At 38.8% G+C, this 17,963-nt stretch overlaps 1 protein-coding gene across 4 annotated transcripts; it reads right to left on the bottom strand.

Annotated features, from left to right (window-relative positions):
* Positions 1 to 67: 67 nt before the first annotated feature.
* Positions 68 to 5,345, bottom strand: caprin1a (cell cycle associated protein 1a). 4 transcript variants are annotated; one of them, XM_079554620.1, is made up of 17 exons: positions 5,174 to 5,345; positions 4,262 to 4,396; positions 4,113 to 4,175; positions 3,732 to 3,818; positions 3,384 to 3,625; positions 3,226 to 3,308; positions 3,008 to 3,157; positions 2,887 to 2,939; positions 2,727 to 2,804; positions 2,505 to 2,654; positions 2,012 to 2,120; positions 1,880 to 1,935; positions 1,357 to 1,461; positions 1,042 to 1,201; positions 784 to 966; positions 587 to 693; positions 71 to 510 (listed from the first exon to the last, which is right to left on the bottom strand). In XM_079554620.1, the coding sequence occupies exons 2-17, from the start codon at positions 4,394 to 4,396 to the stop codon at positions 430 to 432; spliced, it is 1,842 nt and encodes a 613-aa protein (XP_079410746.1). In that variant the 5' UTR covers positions 5,174 to 5,345; the 3' UTR covers positions 71 to 429. The 4 variants fall into 4 exon arrangements, with proteins under 4 accessions (XP_079410748.1, XP_079410749.1, XP_079410746.1 ...); XM_079554621.1 differs by having other exon boundaries at positions 73 to 510; positions 2,018 to 2,120; XM_079554622.1 differs by lacking the exon at positions 1,357 to 1,461 and having other exon boundaries at positions 68 to 510.
* Positions 5,346 to 17,963: the final 12,618 nt, after the last annotated feature.

The raw sequence follows: 17,963 nt of genomic DNA, 5'->3' as shown, positions 1-17,963 counted from the left end.
ACTAATAATATAGCACAAATTTATTGTAACTGTATCAACCAAAGACGTGTACAAAGTTGACTGTGCAACAGACATTTGACATATAAAAAAAAGTTTAAAAAATTGCTTAATGAACTTTTTAGGAACAAAAGAGAAAGAAAGAAGATGATAATGTTAATGTAAATTGGCGGGGTATTTTTTGCTTTTATTTTGTACGAAAAATAAATTAATGAAATCTTTCAAGTTTACAGGAAAAGCTATTATGTTATTACATAACAGATACTTGCCTCTACTTGTGAAATTTAGCATACTGTGTTAATATTGACCTAAAAGACCAAAGCAGGGTGCCTCGGATGAATAGATGAGGAGTTGAAATGTTATAAAAGTAAGGTAAAACATTCAAAAGATCCTGAATGTTTAACGTGGCATGACTCCTGGACTAAGGAGCAGTTAGGATCGCATTGCTTGTGCGTTCCCTCGAGGCAGACTTCGAGGTCCTTGGGCACCAGCTCCCCTTTTGAAGCCTTGTTCCTACAGAGAACAGTAAGACATAATTCAAATCTATCCAAAGTCACTTAAAAATACATTTTAAACACTAAAGGCTTACTCTCTGGTAGCCATTGTTTGAGAAGTCCCGAGATGCAGTGAATTGTGTCTGACCATAACTACTACTTGGAGCATTTGTGAATGGAGGTCGGTAGTTTTCATATCCTCCTGAAGAAGAAATAAGGGGAAAAAAAGTTTGTGGCATTTGTTTTGACAACGATCAAATGTTTAAGCATCAATGCGAACCAAATCATTCACCTCTGAATCCATTGGAGGAACCTCTGTAGCCATTCATCATACCTCGACCACTGCGGGGACCACCTCTGGGCGCGCCCCTGCCATTGTAAAACTGGGCCGACTGTCCAAATCCAGCACTTCCTGAGGATTCTTCATGTCCCACAGAAGACAAGACTTGGTCTTGGGGCTGAAATCCACCAACAACTACAGAGAAGATTTTTGTTTTTACATTTCGTTTCGACAAATTAATCCGACTATCAATTCTGGCACTAAACTCACCTGACTGTAATGTTTGTGGTGAAATCTCAGGCTGGTCAACTTTGTTTTCCTGCTGATTAGTAAAGGCCTGTGTGTAGCCACCTGGAAACTGACTGGACTGTTTCAAAGCCTCAACTGGGCTTTCCCTGGCAGGTGGCACCGGTGTACTCATGTTAAATACCTATACAAGAAAACAGAGTATTCATAAATACACAATTTTATGCATTCCAGCGGAAACTGTATTTAAGGCAAAAAGTAGCCATTGGCATGATTAAATTTGTCAGTCAACCAGCAGAGGAAAGTACTAAAGAACGCAAACTCCAATACAAAGCATACCGCTTGCACAGACTGGAAAGGTGCTGCGTTGACATTGATGCCACCAGTGAGAGCGGGTTTGGAGACAGGTGGAAAGGCAGAGGACAGGGAGCATGTGGCAGGGGGCTGCTCAGAGGAAAGAGATAGTGAGGTCTAGAACGGGGTGAAAGCATGAAATTTGGCAAGCATCGAAGAATGAAAGGGAACCGCAGTCTTTTATACTATACTTAACATTATTTCCTTATGGCAGTGTTTTTCACTGACGGTTGGTTAGTGGAGACAAGTATTTGGGCTCATCATAACATTAACAGAAAGTCATATTAGGCTGTTTCCGTTGTTGCCATATGTGATGCAGTGGATCATTCAGACTTGGCACAGATTTTGCTGTGGACCCTACCACCACCCTCACCAAAATGTTTATTACAGAGGTTATGACGGCATGTGATTTTTTAAAATGTATTTTTTAGCTTCCACATTAAATCTTTTTTAAAGATAACAATACAAATACAATTTACAATAAAATACAAGAAATGAAATTACTCACTTGTTCCTGTAGAGCAGGAATAGCAGAGGTCTGAGAAACTCTGGATTCTAAGCGTGCTGTTTAAATAAATAGGACCCATTAACTTTGATACACAATTCATCAACCTGTGTGAAAGAAAACTAAGGTCCTTACTGGTACCAGAGCTCAGCTGCTGTAGGTCCACAGTCTGCCCAGGCTTCATTGGCTGTGCCGACACAATGGCAGGGTCCAAGGCCTGTCCATCAAACTCCAACATGGAGTCCTGCAGCAGTCACAATTTTAAGTTCCTTAGTGTGTATGAAATCTTGATGGAAATAGATTAATATGAAGTCTTCAGTATGTATTTAGTATATTCTAAAACTATAAGCCTAAATCATTTTCTATGGGAAGGCATACACCAGGCATGCAGGGTCTCTATGCAAATTTTAATCTTTGAATGCAGCGTCTGGCTGAAATCAAAGCCTACAAACACTAATTCATTTGTGACAGATAGAAACTGTTGAATCATACTACTAATGCACCTGCATTGGGATTTCTGTCTTCTGTCTGACTTTTGCAACATTTAGTTGACTACAGAGTAAGATTGCTTTGATTAGGCTAAAGGGCTACACAATTTTGCAACAAAGTACTACATTTTAAACATCACCTGCATAAAGTTGTAGGTTCCTTGCATTTGGGCCATAAGGTCCTGAACTGCCTGCTTTCTGACCACAGGATCAGGAGGCGGACAAGGGGATACAGGGTTCACAGTAACCGTTGGCTCAGGAGCAGGAGATTGAGACTGTAATGCATGTATCTATTCAACACAAAACAAATTTAAGATATAATAAGTAATTCATTATTTAGTACTCACTGAAAGATAATATACCTGAGCTTCCATTGCCCACTCTTCCACTTTCTCTGCACTGCTGTATACAGCTTCTGGTATAAACTGTCTGTTTACGAACTATAAAAAGTGAAAACATTAGCAGCACGCAACATGCCAGTGACATTTCTTGAAAAAAAGGCCAGAATATAAGCGCAATTACCTCACTGGTTTCCACTTGAATTGATTCACTGCAACTTTCAGTTATTGTTTTTTCTAAAAAATATATACATTATAAACATCAAATGTTTCTTTATGTAATTTGTGATTGCTTTAACACTCACCAGGCGATAAGTCCCGGTCTTCTATGGGTTCTTCTTCAGCAGTCTGTTGTGTTTTGTCTGTCTCCTCACATGTGCCGTTATGATGGCTTTGGGCTCTGTCAAAGTAACCACTAGCCAGCACCTTGTCAAGAGAGTCCTTCAACAATTTGTCTACAATGAAAATAAATTAGGTTAATAAATAATGTAAAATCTGAGCAATCTTTGGAAATATTACCCACAGGTTGTCCCTGCCACAGCCTTGTCTCTTCCTTCAAGTAGTTCCCACCAGTGTTGAGAGGCGTCTTCATATTGATCACACAGCCTTTTTAATCAAAAAATAACTGTGTAAATGTTAAATGTTTTCTTTATTCTAAAGAGGTTTTCATGCTTTCTATACCTGACATCATGGTTTCTTTCAGGTCCCACCAGTTTGTAAAAATCGTCCAACATTGTAAGGTCAGTGTCAGTGAGTAAGGGAGAACCGGATGCATCGGGCTGCTTCAGGTCCCTCCGGATGGTTTCATCTCCCAACTGGTCCAGCACAAACTGCAGCTCAAGGACCGTCTTCAACCGCTGCTGCTCAGCTTCCTCTCGCAGCAACTGTTCCCTCCTCGCAGTCTTTTTTACTGCCTTTTGAACCTGAAGGATGAATGTAGGAATGAATAAAATAAATAACAACAACAAAAGTAAATAAAATATGTGATTCAGATAGACTGAAATAAGATATAAATAAAAATCAACACACCTCCTGGCCCAATGTTATAAAGTTTTTTTGTAATTCCCGAGCAAACTCAAGATTGTTTAAGACCTCCTGATACTTTGACAAGGCGTCCTTTTGGAAAGACAGTAAAACTGACATTATTGCCAAGGCATATGTATACATCGTATGTTTTATAACATTGTCAGTAAAACCCAGTTTACACTGGGTTAAACACACACAAAATAAACATTTTTACAGTGTTTAATTATGTATTTCATCCATCTGAGCTCATGTACGTACAGACGTACAGACAGACGTACAGACAGACAGACAGACAGACAGACAGACAGACAGACAGACAGACAGACAGACAGACAGAGACATTTCATAACAATAACAAATATTTTTTTCAAAATATGCACACACCAGCTGGTCCTGATTTAGTTTCTCCCCGTTGTTCTTCTTGGCCTGGTAGTCATCCAGTTTAGACTGTAATTACATCAAGAGTTAAAGCATCACATGAGATAACGCATTACCTCAAGTTTAAGTATTAAAATGACAAGAAATCTATGTACCTTTTTCTTTTCCATGTTGCGAACCTTCTTGTCAATTACACCAAGAACCTGCTTCATGGTTTCAGTGTGATTTCCATTCCCCAGGTCTGGGGTGGCACACTGGACAGTATTATTGCCAACTGTTACTGAAGGCATCTGTATAATAATAAAAATAACAACAACTAAAAATAGTATCAATTTAATTGGTATATTGAGCTGTTATTTATTATTTTAGTATATATTTAAGGACGTAATGATAAACTGCTAGAGAGCCTCACTGTTATATTTAGTTTATACAAGTATTATGGATTGATGAGTATCATCTAGCATTTGTATGGCACCACGAATGGGAATTTGAATCTGAGGATTTACTCTTTCAAAAACTGACAGCATGAAAGGACACGTCCTGGACATCTTTGTAAGAATTATAGATGGCTTACATCCTTTCAGCAGTAGTAGTGATCAATGTCATACAATTTGTTATAGAGATGGGATATATATGGGATGCACATTTGTGATTATCATGTTGGGTAATAACAAGTGTCTTTTCCAATTATTGAGTTACTGATTTAATGCAACCAATTGGCATGCATCTGGTGATTCTGTTTCAAATGTAATGCTAACCCGTTAGCCCGTCTCAAACACTTGTCCTAATCTCTCTCTGTCCCATTGTTAGCTGATGGGCTAGCTGCTGAGTGAAAATCGAGACTGTTTTGGGATTATAACTAGATGTCACCTTGCACACTATAAACAGAGATTCATATTTGATGTCTTGTAAATCATACACGATGAAACGAAAACATCTTAACAGTCAAAAACAATACGGTTCTCAGGACATTGCGACGACACGTATTGTCCAGTTGTCTCGAGTAAAACGGTGTTGTGTAAGAAAAACATCTGAAGTTTCGAATAGAAGTGACAAGAGTTCCCTACCTTTATACTCTTTGTCTTCAAAGAGCCTTCCTTTGACAGATTTCACGGTGAGCGACGTGGAGGTATATTTATCTTCCACTTTCAGCGGTGTTTTTGGAAGGATGCACGGGAACTCGCCCCGGTGGCTGATGGCTGCTTGGTTACAGTCCTCTTCTGAGGAGAAGCTAACAGCTCACTGTGGCTACAAGGACCCACACTGGTGCCCTGCTCTATGCCTGATCGTAAATTGAAACAATAGATTATTTTATAAATTCTGGATATAAATAAATAGCGTCAATGAGTGGCAGAGTTACAGCTATCTACTATCAATAAATAAATTATTGGTGGCATATGTTTTTCCTAATATGAACAGCAGGTGGCGCATGTGTTCTAGCGATTCTAGCGCCTAAATCAAACTTGTCAAGCAAGCAAAAACAGATGCGCCATCTAAAACAATATCACACTGTCGCTGTTGGTTTTTGGAAGCATCAATGTAAGTACTTGTTTTTATTAGTTAAATAATAAAAATCTTAACTCGCAAAAGTCAAAAGTTTTGAAAATAATTCACTTTTGTGTATAAAAAGTACAAACATGGCATGGGTAATGGCACTTATTTAAAACTAAACTGTTAGTTGCGGTCCAAACTGATTCTTAACTTTTCCAACAAATATTGGGATGAGTTTGAAAGCATGTTTTAACTCATACTCATAATGTTTGATGTTTACGATTATTTGGTAATCGATCAATCTACCGATTATTTTCACGATTAATCAATTAATCGCTTGGCTGTGAATGGTGTATTAGCAGTTTATTTTTTCAAAAAAAATGATATCACATAACGCTAAAGTGGCATCGCTTGAGGACATGTTGATGGAGTAAACTTAAAATGAATGTTTGTTGGAGGCTCTTGGCAAAACTTATTCCATCTCTTGAAAAACAAAGTAAAAAAACGCATAGTGAGTGGAAAGGCCATAGGGCCTTCCCTCATGGATCTCATGAATCGTGCTGTCTTCGATGTGTGTGGATCATAGCCCCTCTCTCAGATGTGGGCTTCTGAGTAATGACCGTACATCCTTTTGCTCTCCTCTCCTGTGGCATGTGCATATCAGATTAGATAAAGCAATGTTGAGGAAAAAAAGGTATAGACTGACAAACCACAATTATCCTTTCAGCCCGACGAGTCATCAACTCCCTCTGCTGTCTGTGGCCAATGCAGTTTACATATGATATGATTATAGCCTGGAAACGTACCTAGGAAGGAACCACCTATAAAGTTGAAATGAAATTAATTAATTTGATGTTAATCTGTTGGTTGTTAATCCTTTTATTACAGGCCCAATGCTCAGCACAAATCCACACAGAAGTGCAATATTAAAGATAAACAAGTTTTTTCTCATCTTTACCCAAAATGTGCAGAGCTTTAACCATTTAAATCATTGTATTCCAATTTCTTAGGTATCACAGAGTTGAACCTTTCTCCTTGGCAAGTATTGACATCAGCGGCCATCAGAGCCACACTAACCTGGGTGAGGGATGAGTGAGTGGGGAACAACGGATGGAAATTAGCCCAAGACTACAAACCGGCGTGGCGTGTTTACATGCATGTGTCCTATGTGTTCATTAACATTCACTGTCCCAACCAGTTAAACTAATAAATACCTAAACCCATCCAGGAAACATAATTTAATTATTAGAGGTATAAATAGAACTACTTTCCATTTATGCACCAAGATTGAACACATGTTGGAGTTTTAGTGTGAGAGTCAAACATGACTTCTTCCTGCAGTGGAACTAGCCACTAGTCTAAGATGAAGTGTACAGAAATGCTGTTGTTTAATTATAAACATTTGTTATGTTAAACTTTTTAACATAACACATATATATATTTCATAATGTTTTATGAATTCTTATTAAGTGTTCAGAGTACAGATAAACTTACTTTGTTTTCATATTTGGATCAGTTTTAGATCTAACCTAAACTAGAATCGAGCATTTTAACTTTATGAAAGCGCTTCAGTCTTGCTCTGCTACCTGGGGAAACAACCATCTGCTCTCAATACCGAAGACAAAAGTAAATGGGAGATTATGAGATAGCCTGTTTTTTTTTTTTACTCGGATGTATTCTGACCGCATAAATGGAATTCACCACCACCAACAAAGAATCACCACAAAAATGTCTCACTTCCTTTAGCATCTGATGGTTGAGCATTTTTATATCCGGGTAAAAAATTCATAACCCCCAAATACAATCTACTGATAAAGAACTAAAATGATTAAATGCATGCTATATGTTTTGCCATACCATTTTAAAAAGCACTTATTTGGGGGTATTTTTCAACTTTATGATGAAAGACTAGTGCTTTAAAGTTTCCAGTTTCCTATTAGTATCTTTACAATATAGGGACACACAGGCAGCTCATGTCTGCTTTATATCCCTCACAAAGTCCTCTGTCATAACTCCTCCATATCCCAGAATTCCTGGCGCTTCTGGTGGGACGTTTGCACATGAAGAGAAAGTGTCTGGAGCCTGTCAGCATTTCCCTGCGGACCTCCGTTATACAGCCGCACTTAATTAGATCAGCTTTGATTGCTATTTCAAATGACGGGAATAACATGCAGCGGTGTGTCTGTTGTTCCCACCCAGCTCTGACTGCCATTGACGTGCTATATACAGTGAGCCGAGTCTGTTGAGGGCAGAGGGGACACGGAGGTGCTCTGTGGATGATCTGGGGTCAGGCCCGAGATTAAGAGTGAAGAGCTTTTAAGGGAAAGGCAGCACTTTGACATTACACAAGCCATAGACGACAACATCTGTAGGTATTCATAGCAACATACACTTTAAAGCATCACAGCTGGAGCAAAACTAGTCCCATGCAAAAACCTGACAAGTAAAGGAGAAGTCATCCAGTGATCCGCAACAGGTTTCTATTGAGGTTAGGGTTGCATGTGAACAAGAGGTCAAGTGGTTTGCTCTGATCCGTGTCTCCAGCAAACCAAAAGATTGTGTCATGTCTCAGAATGGTTTATTTTTGCCTCCAAAATGAAAGGTTGAATGCATGGAGACACTGACTGCTATGAGTGTTTCGCTAGCAGAGAATAGAATAAAACTGTGCATAATACTTTAAGATTCATCGATATTCATCCACATATTGACACCTGTAAAGGGCCCACTCCCAGCAAGATCCTTTGGTAAAACCTAATAGTATGACAGTACAAATATCTGCTTTATAGTAGTAGTAATTCCCTAAACCAGTGGATTTCTTTATTTCGAGATACCAGGGTCATGTGGACAAATTAGCAACAGGATTGCTTCTAAAATCTGAAAGAAAACATTATACGACTTGGTGTTCTGACCCACAACTCGTGTTCTGATTAAATTGCAATTCATAATGCACAAAAATCCAAGGAGCATTCATTTTTAAGAGAAGTCCAGGTGCATTAAGATTTGATAGAAGTCTGAAATATGACCTTCTAGATTAAGAATAGAGATATTCTTTATCAGATTCAATTGCACATTTTCTAACTCTTTGCACCTTACTGTGTATTTTAAGAGCTGCTGTAATGAGTTAATTTCTCCAATGTGAGATTAATGAAGTCCTATCTTATGTGATCTAAAGGGTTAGTGGCTTTACACGTGGAAAGAGCCCTTATTTGCAAGTTATTTGTAGTACATAAATACGTGCAGTCTTTGCGATTTGGTGTTTTGCAATTATGCAACCCTCAAAAAGAGGGTAGTTTGGGTCTTGAGTTTGTCCCTTGTGTCTGGTGTGCTCTGGTCCATTATGCAGTTGCAGATGCAGATGAAGCGGCATCAGTGTGTGACTGCGCATATTGTAAAGCAGGAAAACACCACAGAGTAGAAAATTAGACTTGGCCACTTTCCCATCTACACTCACTGAATTATATTGGTTTTCAAATTCCCACACAGTCTAAAAGTGATAACAGTGAGAGTTGTGATCAATTGGATCGTGATGCAGATAAACATGCAATTTTATACCGACATCTGCAAGTGATGAGTGTGATGAGCTCAGAGCCTGTCTTGAATTAAAGTCTCACAGCATTAGCAGATTAAATGTATTGGTGCAACTGAAGAATGACCACTGAACTCTGAAAAAAAAGTGTATTTCTCTTTAGTTAGATTATTTTATGGGTGCATAAAACTGCACATTAGTAATTCGAACATAATGACATATTGATCTAACAGTACTGGACTAGTTTTGATTCATTTCATATACAGTACTATACAATTAATATACTGTACTTGCTAATTTGCCATGTTTTTTTCCACTTACAAATCTGATGTCGACACAGTGATACAGTAGTGTCTCCATGTGTCGATACAAATCAGACATGGTCACATTGGTTTGGTCTGTCTGTCTTTAAACTATGACAAATCTCTTCTTCATTTTCACAAATAGGCAGAATACACTTAAATTGTATTTTCATTGCAATGTCCTGTGAGCATTGGGTCCTGTGAGCATTGACCCCCACATTTTTCTGTCTATGCCAATTCTTAAATGTAGTTGTATAAAATAAAACCTTTCAGTGGGGAGGTCTGGAGTTGTTTTATAGCAACAGCAGCAGCGGTGGACCTGGGTTAAAAATCAGACAGTGGAAAGAACACTGTGGGCAGCTGTCAGTGAAATTAATCCATGCTGACCAGTTTTATTCATGACAAACAATATTAATAAATTGAATCATTTCCACCCTCTACTTTTTGAGTCATTTTTTTTAGATCCAACTTGATCTATAAGGGGCCGACATTTAACTTGTGATTATGGGCTTGATACTCAAACATAAGATTAAGTGGAGGCCCTATACCTGATTTTATTTTTTTTGTTTAAGAGGGAGTGAGTGACGTTTAAACTGTTGAAAAAAATTTGATTCAAGACCAGTTTTAATACGATATAATGCTTTTCTATTTTGGCATAAAACTTTTAATGCCACGCGGAAACCCTGTTATAATATTTTATTAACTCCATAGCTAAAAACATCAGCCAAGGCCATTGAATAATGTTTTTTTTTTTTTTTGTAATGTTTTTGTTATTATTATTCAGTCGCTCTGAGGACCATAGTCTTACTGCAATATAATGCATTTGACATCAATGCTATACCCTCACAGCAGTTGGCTTCATGTCTTCCTTTTCTCTTTGGTTATTTTGTGTTTTTGTGAATGGTCTTTTATGGCAAGATTGGCTACAAAACCAATTTGACACTCAACATATCAGTAACAGTATCTTGACCTTGACTTCACTGATACTTGCACTATATACTATTACTGACTGAAGTATGACCTTAATGTTAGCATAACAAAATCATGCTTGACATGATCCCTCTACAGTGTACCTCAGGACACGCAAAGACAGCAGGACAAAATAATTATAGTGACCTTAAAGATGCAATCAAGAGATCCTCCAGCTATTCTTTTCCCTTTGTTCCACAGGGCCATCTTAAGCGCTTGTGTTTGCTGCTTGTCCTGCAAAACAAACAAAAGTCAAGCAGAGCCCGAGCCATGATTAGAGAAATCAACAAATCCTGGACAGGACATGAGCGCATAGGGCCTCCAGGCGGGATCAGGTTCTGTGGAAATGGTGAGTCAAAGAAGTTGGAGGACAGTGGGGGCAATTGTGAGCGAAGAGGGGGGGGGGTCAGGAGGTTTGAGAGGGGTAGTTTGGGGACCCCGAGGTGTGAACCAAGAGCCGACAGCGTGGGCCTCTCTCAATTTAGTTTACCATATCCGTCATGGGAACATCACTTGTATTTTCTTTTCATTACAGGACCAATCTCTTTGCAATCCGTCCAAACAGCAGTGGAATAACAGCTTATTTGCTCGGTGTGGCCTTGGTGGAAGGTGGAGTGGGTTGGAGTCAGTTTCAAGGCCCATTTGATCCTCTGCGGGTTCAGCCTATGACAACAGAGCAGGAGAAATGTAATTTGTAGTCTATTGTTAAACTCAATTTTACTCAGCTTTAACAAGTTGATTTAGTAACGTTCTATAGAAAAGATGACGGATATGGACAAAGGGGATTGGTATTTGAGTGAAAGTGAGTGTCAAGGCATGTCATTTTTATGATGGTAATATGCAGTTTTGAAATGAACAATAGAAAACAAGTATATCATGTTCTGGATATGTTTTTTTGTGTGTCAGTCTCCCAGGTGTTTTGGGGAATTTGGTGTCAATTCAACCGTGCCTACAACCTTACCGACTGAGCAATAGAATCATTGAAAGTTCAAAGACCATATCATTTGCAGTCATATTATAAACATTCGAATTTTGCACATAGCATCTGAAGCTTGTTTTATTTTTTTGTTTTTTGTCCCATTCTTTGACTCTTTATTAATGAAAGTAGTGAAATGTAGGCAGGGCATTTCCTGTTTGGACTTTAGTCTTATCCTATTTTGGCTTCAGTACCTTGATTTATACTGGTTTAGTACTGGATTAGCCAGTTCATTCCACACATTCACAGTTAACATACTAATTAACATTAGATTTTGTCTTTTTACGTAAAAGAATTAGTATTTTCAGGAAAAATTGGCTCTTTATTTCAGAAGGTTACTGACTGAGGTTTTCACAATCAATTCCCAAGTAAATGTTTTGTATTGTGTCGATTCCTCCCTGGGCGGGCCCTTCTGTGTGGAGTTTGCATGTTCCCCTCTGTGTCCGTGTACCCTACCACTAAGATCATGTACAATAGGTTCCCATCTGGGGGCAGGACTACCCTGAAAAAGAGATTCTTAATCTCAGTGGGACTTTCCTGGTTAAATAAAGGTTAAATAAAAGAATAAAATCTTGATCTGACAGTTAACCAGAAAACAAGCTAAGTGGTTCTTCCCATGATATAAATGTTGATGTATAAATCAATCAATCACTCAATCAATCAATCAATCAATCAATCAATCAATCAATCAATCAATCAATCAATCAATCAATCAATCAATCAATCAATCAATCAATCCCCTCCTCTGACTTACGTACAGGTAGCCACGCGGATTAAAATAATGGACATACTAAGTCAAAGTACAGATGAACCGCAGAAGGAGCCGTCTGCACTGGGATCAGCGCATCGGCTACAGCTGCCGGGGCACCGACCACGGGCGCCCAGAGGAGGTGGAGGGACACCCAACCTCCATCCAGGCACCCACAGGACAGCGCCCTCATAGCCACAGCCAATCAGCACTCCTGAGGCAGTGGGCTCCGAGGGCTCCCTCTGAAGAAACACGGGAATATCATAAAAAATACATAACAATAATGCAAAGGCTAAAAACAAACAGCAGGTAAAATAAGCAATAAAACTAGCATAATACTAAAACAAATAAATATTACCGGTATTTTAAAGCTGAACTAAAAAGGCGGGTCTTGAGCCTGCTCTTAAAAACATGAATGTCCCTGAGCTCCTCCGGCAGGCTGCTCCAGAGGCGAGGCCCGCTGTACTGGAAAGATGCCTCGCTGTGAAATAACATGATAAAGCTTGTGAATGAGAACACATAGTTGTACTTAAGACAGTGACACATATTGGAACATATACAGTATATGCACATAAAATTAGTTTTGAAAGCCATACAAAACCTATACAAACGTTTAGTCTTTTAGTGTTATCCTCAGTCTTTGGATATTTCAAGTTACGCACACTCAGCTGACCTTACAGAAAGATTATTGAAGACATACAGGGCCCTACCACCATTGTGGCAAGCATAGATTATTTTACTTTTTTATCAACAACTAATATTAAGTGCAAGTTTATATGTATACTAAAACTTTAAAACTTTTGAAAGAATAGTTTTCCCTGATCTTCTTCCAACAAGTAATCATAAACCTATTCAAACAATCAGATATGCTTACTAATTTAGTTAATTTGGTCTTTGTAAATCAATAATGCTCGAAGAGAAATAGAAAACGGATCATATTTTCGGAGCTGTGCAGCGCTAACATAATGATGGTACAGTTGCCAGCAGTCCTTGAGATAGTTTCCTCCATAATGATATCCATAATAATAACATATGTGTGAAAACTGAGAACATGAAGCCCTCATTTTGAAAATAGCGTTAACTCAGAGAGCGGAGCTGGAAAATATCTGTTTTGAGAACAAAACCCTGGGCTTATCTTATGACTGAATCAAAGGGATTTTTTTGGACATTATGTTGACAATTATGGCCAGTGGACTGTGGTCCGAGCCAGCGATTTTGCATGGCTTCCTCAAACGCTCAGACACTCCACACACCCCCCTTTGTCTGCGCCCAGCTTTTAATGTAACTGCAATCAACCACAACAAGATTTCTGAGGCCCAGCGCTCATCCTTTAGAAATCCCACCAAAACGTGAGTCCTATTGGAATTCCGGAGCTCTATGCCAACCGTGAAGCCTGCCGCTCCTCACCAGCGCTGCACGGACGGGCAATTTTCCTCCGGCTGAACTTCCCAAAGCTGCCTCACCTGGAACCAATCTGTAACACAATCGAAGGTCCTGACTTGAAAGCCCGTTCCTTCCCTTTGATAGTCTCCTCTTAGTAGCCTGCATGGCGCTGGAAACGGGGCCTTTGTAATCTGCACAGAGAAAGGAGCCCGGGATTGGGACGAGAATCCACCCATCAAAGTATATTATGCAAATAACACGGAAACGAAGCTCAGACACTCTTTGTTTTTGCTTTATGTTGAGACTTGAGTCCGCCGTTTGGAAACTTTAAGTGCTGTTGTCATTCATTCTTTTACAGTGAATCATTTTTGTTTTGTGACAGACTAGGCTCACTGAAAGACAGCCATTTAGCAAAAGTCACACTTGGACTGTGTTTGTTTGAGGTGTTGCTTTTTTAAACAAAACAAGGATAATCTGAATGACTGAACAGATTCTTGTTTAATGTGATGTTACAGTTAAAGTGTAAACTCTCGTGAGCACAACACAGTGGGCTTTGCTGAATTGATAGTCAAATGTCTCTGGAAATCTAAAAACTTTCTTTGGACTCCATATCCAGTGACTCCATTGATATCATAAAGCAGTTTTAACATGGAGACACTAACTCTTGCTCTTTTTTGCTTATAGAAAGGAGCCGATTGGGAAAGCTATATTCAGCACTTGCCCTCTTCAGCATGTGGCCCCTTTTAGGTAAGACCTTTTTTTTTTTCTTTTTTTTTTACTGTGAAACTGACATTTTTCTCCATACATTCCATGCACTGTATATCGACTGCTCAAAATATAGCTCACACATCCTCTCAAAGCAGTAGCCAGTCCAATTAATCAAATGTTAGCACCTCTTTAGTGTTCCTAAGAAATTTTAGTCTTAAGTCAACATGCCAAAGTCCATTTCCTCCTTTCACATTTCTCTGTGAGTGAAGGGTCCCTCAAGCAAACCTCAAGCATTGGGGGGCTGTGTGCTGTATCAGAGAACCGCAGTAAATGCTCTCAGTACATGAACTATTACCATTGAAGGAACAGTATCCACTTTAACATGTGCCAAGTGATTTCTGTGCGCCTTATTTAAAGTCCTTATTTTGTGCATTCACATAGGCGGCATGTGATTTCAATTGTACAATTAGCAGCAATTTAATCAGAGGCGGACAGGCACTGGAAGTGGATGCGAGGCTTCAAATGAAAAGGGCATTTGTTTCGTGGGTCTCGGTTGTGACAGTGAGAGTCACAAGCTGCTGAGAAAAGTCGGACTGAAGTTGGGCCAAATGCTTCCCTCTTCATTGGGTTTAATCAACTTATGCAGTCAGGCTTTGGTGTTTCTCACATGCAAACGGCTTGTTATGAAGACGGCTGTGTTGTGGGATTTATCTGCATACCATCATGATACTTGTTAGCTTAATGTATGTGGAAAGCAAGATTTCGGAATGACTTCTATGGTTAAGATTGTGTATGTCACAAAAGCTTTGGAGCACATTTGTCGTTGTGAGGCTCGATTTCTCTTTGCTGTTATTTTATTCAGCTGACTCAGATTGCATGGAAGAAGTGTCACCTACTGTGCCACCCGGGCAGTGAAATATTGAGAAACATGTACTCATGTAAAATTAGAATAATGAGCTATAATATAATAATCTCTCATATACAGACAATACCAGTATACTCATCCCTGAAATGAACTCAGTAAACAACACAAATTCAGTTATCGGGTTGTTATCGGCTCAGCTACGACCACATCCTGACACACAACTCCACAAATTTTGGAAGCTTTTTCAATTCCCAATTAATTACAATAACAGACCGGTGCATTTGTAATAAAGCTAGTCAATATCTCAGTAGTAACATACGAGCACTCAATTTACACATGAAAAGGGAACATGCCAAAAACTCATTCCTTTTAAGAGAGTTGCATCAGTGCAAATTACACAAATAGAAGTACAAGTATGATGACTTATGTACATGTTATTACATATTACAAGTGTAAATTTGAAAACAATATACAAGCCACAAAACTATGCTACATTTTTTATATTATACCTTCTATGGCTTCTCCACTTTCTTCTTGAACCTTTTAATTACACATGCTTACTTTCCAAATCGATTTAGTATGAAAATAAAACAATGAATGATAAGATAAATGTTTTTTTTTCCCGCTTTATAAGCAATATTAGTTAAAAAATAAAAAATTTACCTCATCATGGCTATAAATAGTAAGCATTTTGTGATATCTGTAATGGCTTAAGTGAATGAATGAGTGTTAAGTTGCAATGACATTTCTGAATGCTTCTCCCAAATTGAATAAAGTTTATATTAGATTAGCCCTGATTAGTGTCTTGTCCTGGTCACATCTTCAGGACATTCCTTTGCATTAGGCCAAAGAGAGCTCCCTCTGTTTTCCTTAGGGACGACCTTTTGGGGAAAAAGGTCATACAAAATGTTTGTGTGATGCACTGCAGTATCTGGCCTAAATAATAGTGAATGCAAGAACTAGAAAAACGGTAAAAGGTAAGAACTTCTGTATAAACTAGGATGTGCTTTTTAGGGTACTTTTCTTATCTTAACAGAAACAGCAAATCAATCAAGTTCCTCACTGCTTATGCAAGGAATTTAACTTCACTCCACTTTATCCTTTAGGAATAAAAGAAATGAATGAATGAATCAATTTGGGAAAACCTGCCAGAAAACTAAAAACCTGGAACATAATAGAGGCCATTGTGATAGAAAGTATATGGGCCATGTTAACGACCCATACAGCCACTAAAAGGTCAAATACAGGCTAATAAAAAAGTTTTTTTTTTTTTTAATGCACCTTTAAAACAGACATGTTGAATCCATTTCCTATTTTGTTGTTAATCCATACGAGGGCGAGGTAACCTACGGTCTTAGAGCTAAGGTTTTAGCACTGCTCTCATTTTCACAGTAAACGCACTAATCTTTACAGATTCAAATTCAGTATTATGCTGGAAGAATCAGCTTTTTGGATCCAAAAGATGGCAGACTTTTGATCCATACTTTAGCAGCAGCAAGGTCATCTATCAGGAAAAAGTCTGACTCAGTCTTGTTCTCAAAACTCTATCTAAAGTTGCAAATACTGACGTCTAGAACAGAGAGTGTTTCCCTGGAATGGTATAACATGATTTACACGTGATTTGGATTTACACGTACAATACTTGGGTTTGTATCCCACCAGTGTCAGATGTTTGACTCTTGCTGCTGGTCCAGTGATGACGAGCCTGGACAGTTTTCCTCTTCATTACAGAGAGTAGGAGGCGCTGGCTGGCCAGGATAAGTGATCACCATACATCCATGGTGATGACAGGGCGTCGCTGTGAGGCTGCCATGCGCCCACCAAAATAAACAGGACACTCTACTTAATACTCTCTGCCTTGATTTAGATGAAACACAGGATGCACCAGTCTTTAAACTAAATAGTGTCAGGGTCAAAGAGCATGTCCAAAGATCACAGTGAACTCTCACTACGCCTTTGCACTGGAGGACGTTATGAAAGAGAAAAGCTTCTAACACCTGTTTGAGTCCAGATGTTTCTAAAGTTAGGAAATGCCAGACGTCCAAATACTCTCAATATTGTCTGTGCTGCTGCTGTTATCACTACTTAATCTATAGTTTTCTTACTAAACTGATGATGGGCTTACTTGATACTACATTAACACGCCAGCACGGTGGCGCTTATATCAATACATCAATTACGTCATTAGTTTAGTCAACAACAACAGGTGGCTGTGAAGAGGCTACAAATTACAAGCCTCTTGAGTAATTTAATTCTGAGTCTTGGAGATTGCGGCCTGTAACCCATTTGCTCTGCAATATGTCTGAGAAGTGGCTGGAAAGTGACACTTGTGTTTGCTAAGTTTTAGCAAAGCCAAAACAAATACATATTTTATGTGCCGTGACATAAATCACAAGGACATAGATATTATTTTGCGAATAAACAGTATTTTACAGTAATAGATCATGTACTACATTGTTACTGGAATAGCAGATACTCATTTGAAGGCTTGTATATGGTGACTGGTGATGACACAAAGATTAACAGTGTTGATAAAGAGCGGCACTGAACAATAGTTGTAATTTGTACAGTAATGTTTGTTTTATGTCTTATGCTTATTTATCCTTTACGGAACCAACCGATATATAGCATCACTCAAAGTACGTGAAGTTTGTTCACATTAGCCTGCCTCAATGGTGTGATTTCTGTAGTGTGAACTCCAGCAGCATTATCTTCTGTGGTGCCGTGGAAATACTTGTGGGAGTGTGTGTGAAGACCTCACTTCACCAGTAGAGCCAGTGGGCTGTGGCTGCTGAACAAATTATAGGTAGTAACACACACGAGATGAGAGACAATTTACCAAACATGCCAAACTTCAGTCAGCTGGATGCCAGTGGCTGATTACTTAAT

Source organism: Gobius niger, assembly GCF_951799975.1.
Source record: "Gobius niger genome assembly, chromosome: 4".
NCBI classification, from domain to species: Eukaryota; Metazoa; Chordata; class Actinopteri; order Gobiiformes; family Gobiidae; genus Gobius; species Gobius niger.
The sequence above is the reverse complement of the archived record's forward strand: the minus strand, read 5'-3'. Positions and strand labels throughout refer to the sequence as shown.

What these genes read in the sequence shown, in the direction of transcription:
- caprin1a (XM_079554620.1), bottom strand. Translation starts at nt 4,396, where the DNA reads ATGCCTTCAGTAACAGTTGGCAATAATACTGTCCAGTGTGCCACCCCA. An exon ending in AGTGGGCAATGGAAGCTCAG is followed by an intron (nt 2,655 to 2,726) that starts GTATATTATCTT and finishes TGTGTTGAATAG; the next exon opens with ATACATGCATTACAGTCTCA. An exon ending in GAACCTACAACTTTATGCAG is followed by an intron (nt 2,121 to 2,504) that starts GTGATGTTTAAA and finishes TGACTGCTGCAG; the next exon opens with GACTCCATGTTGGAGTTTGA.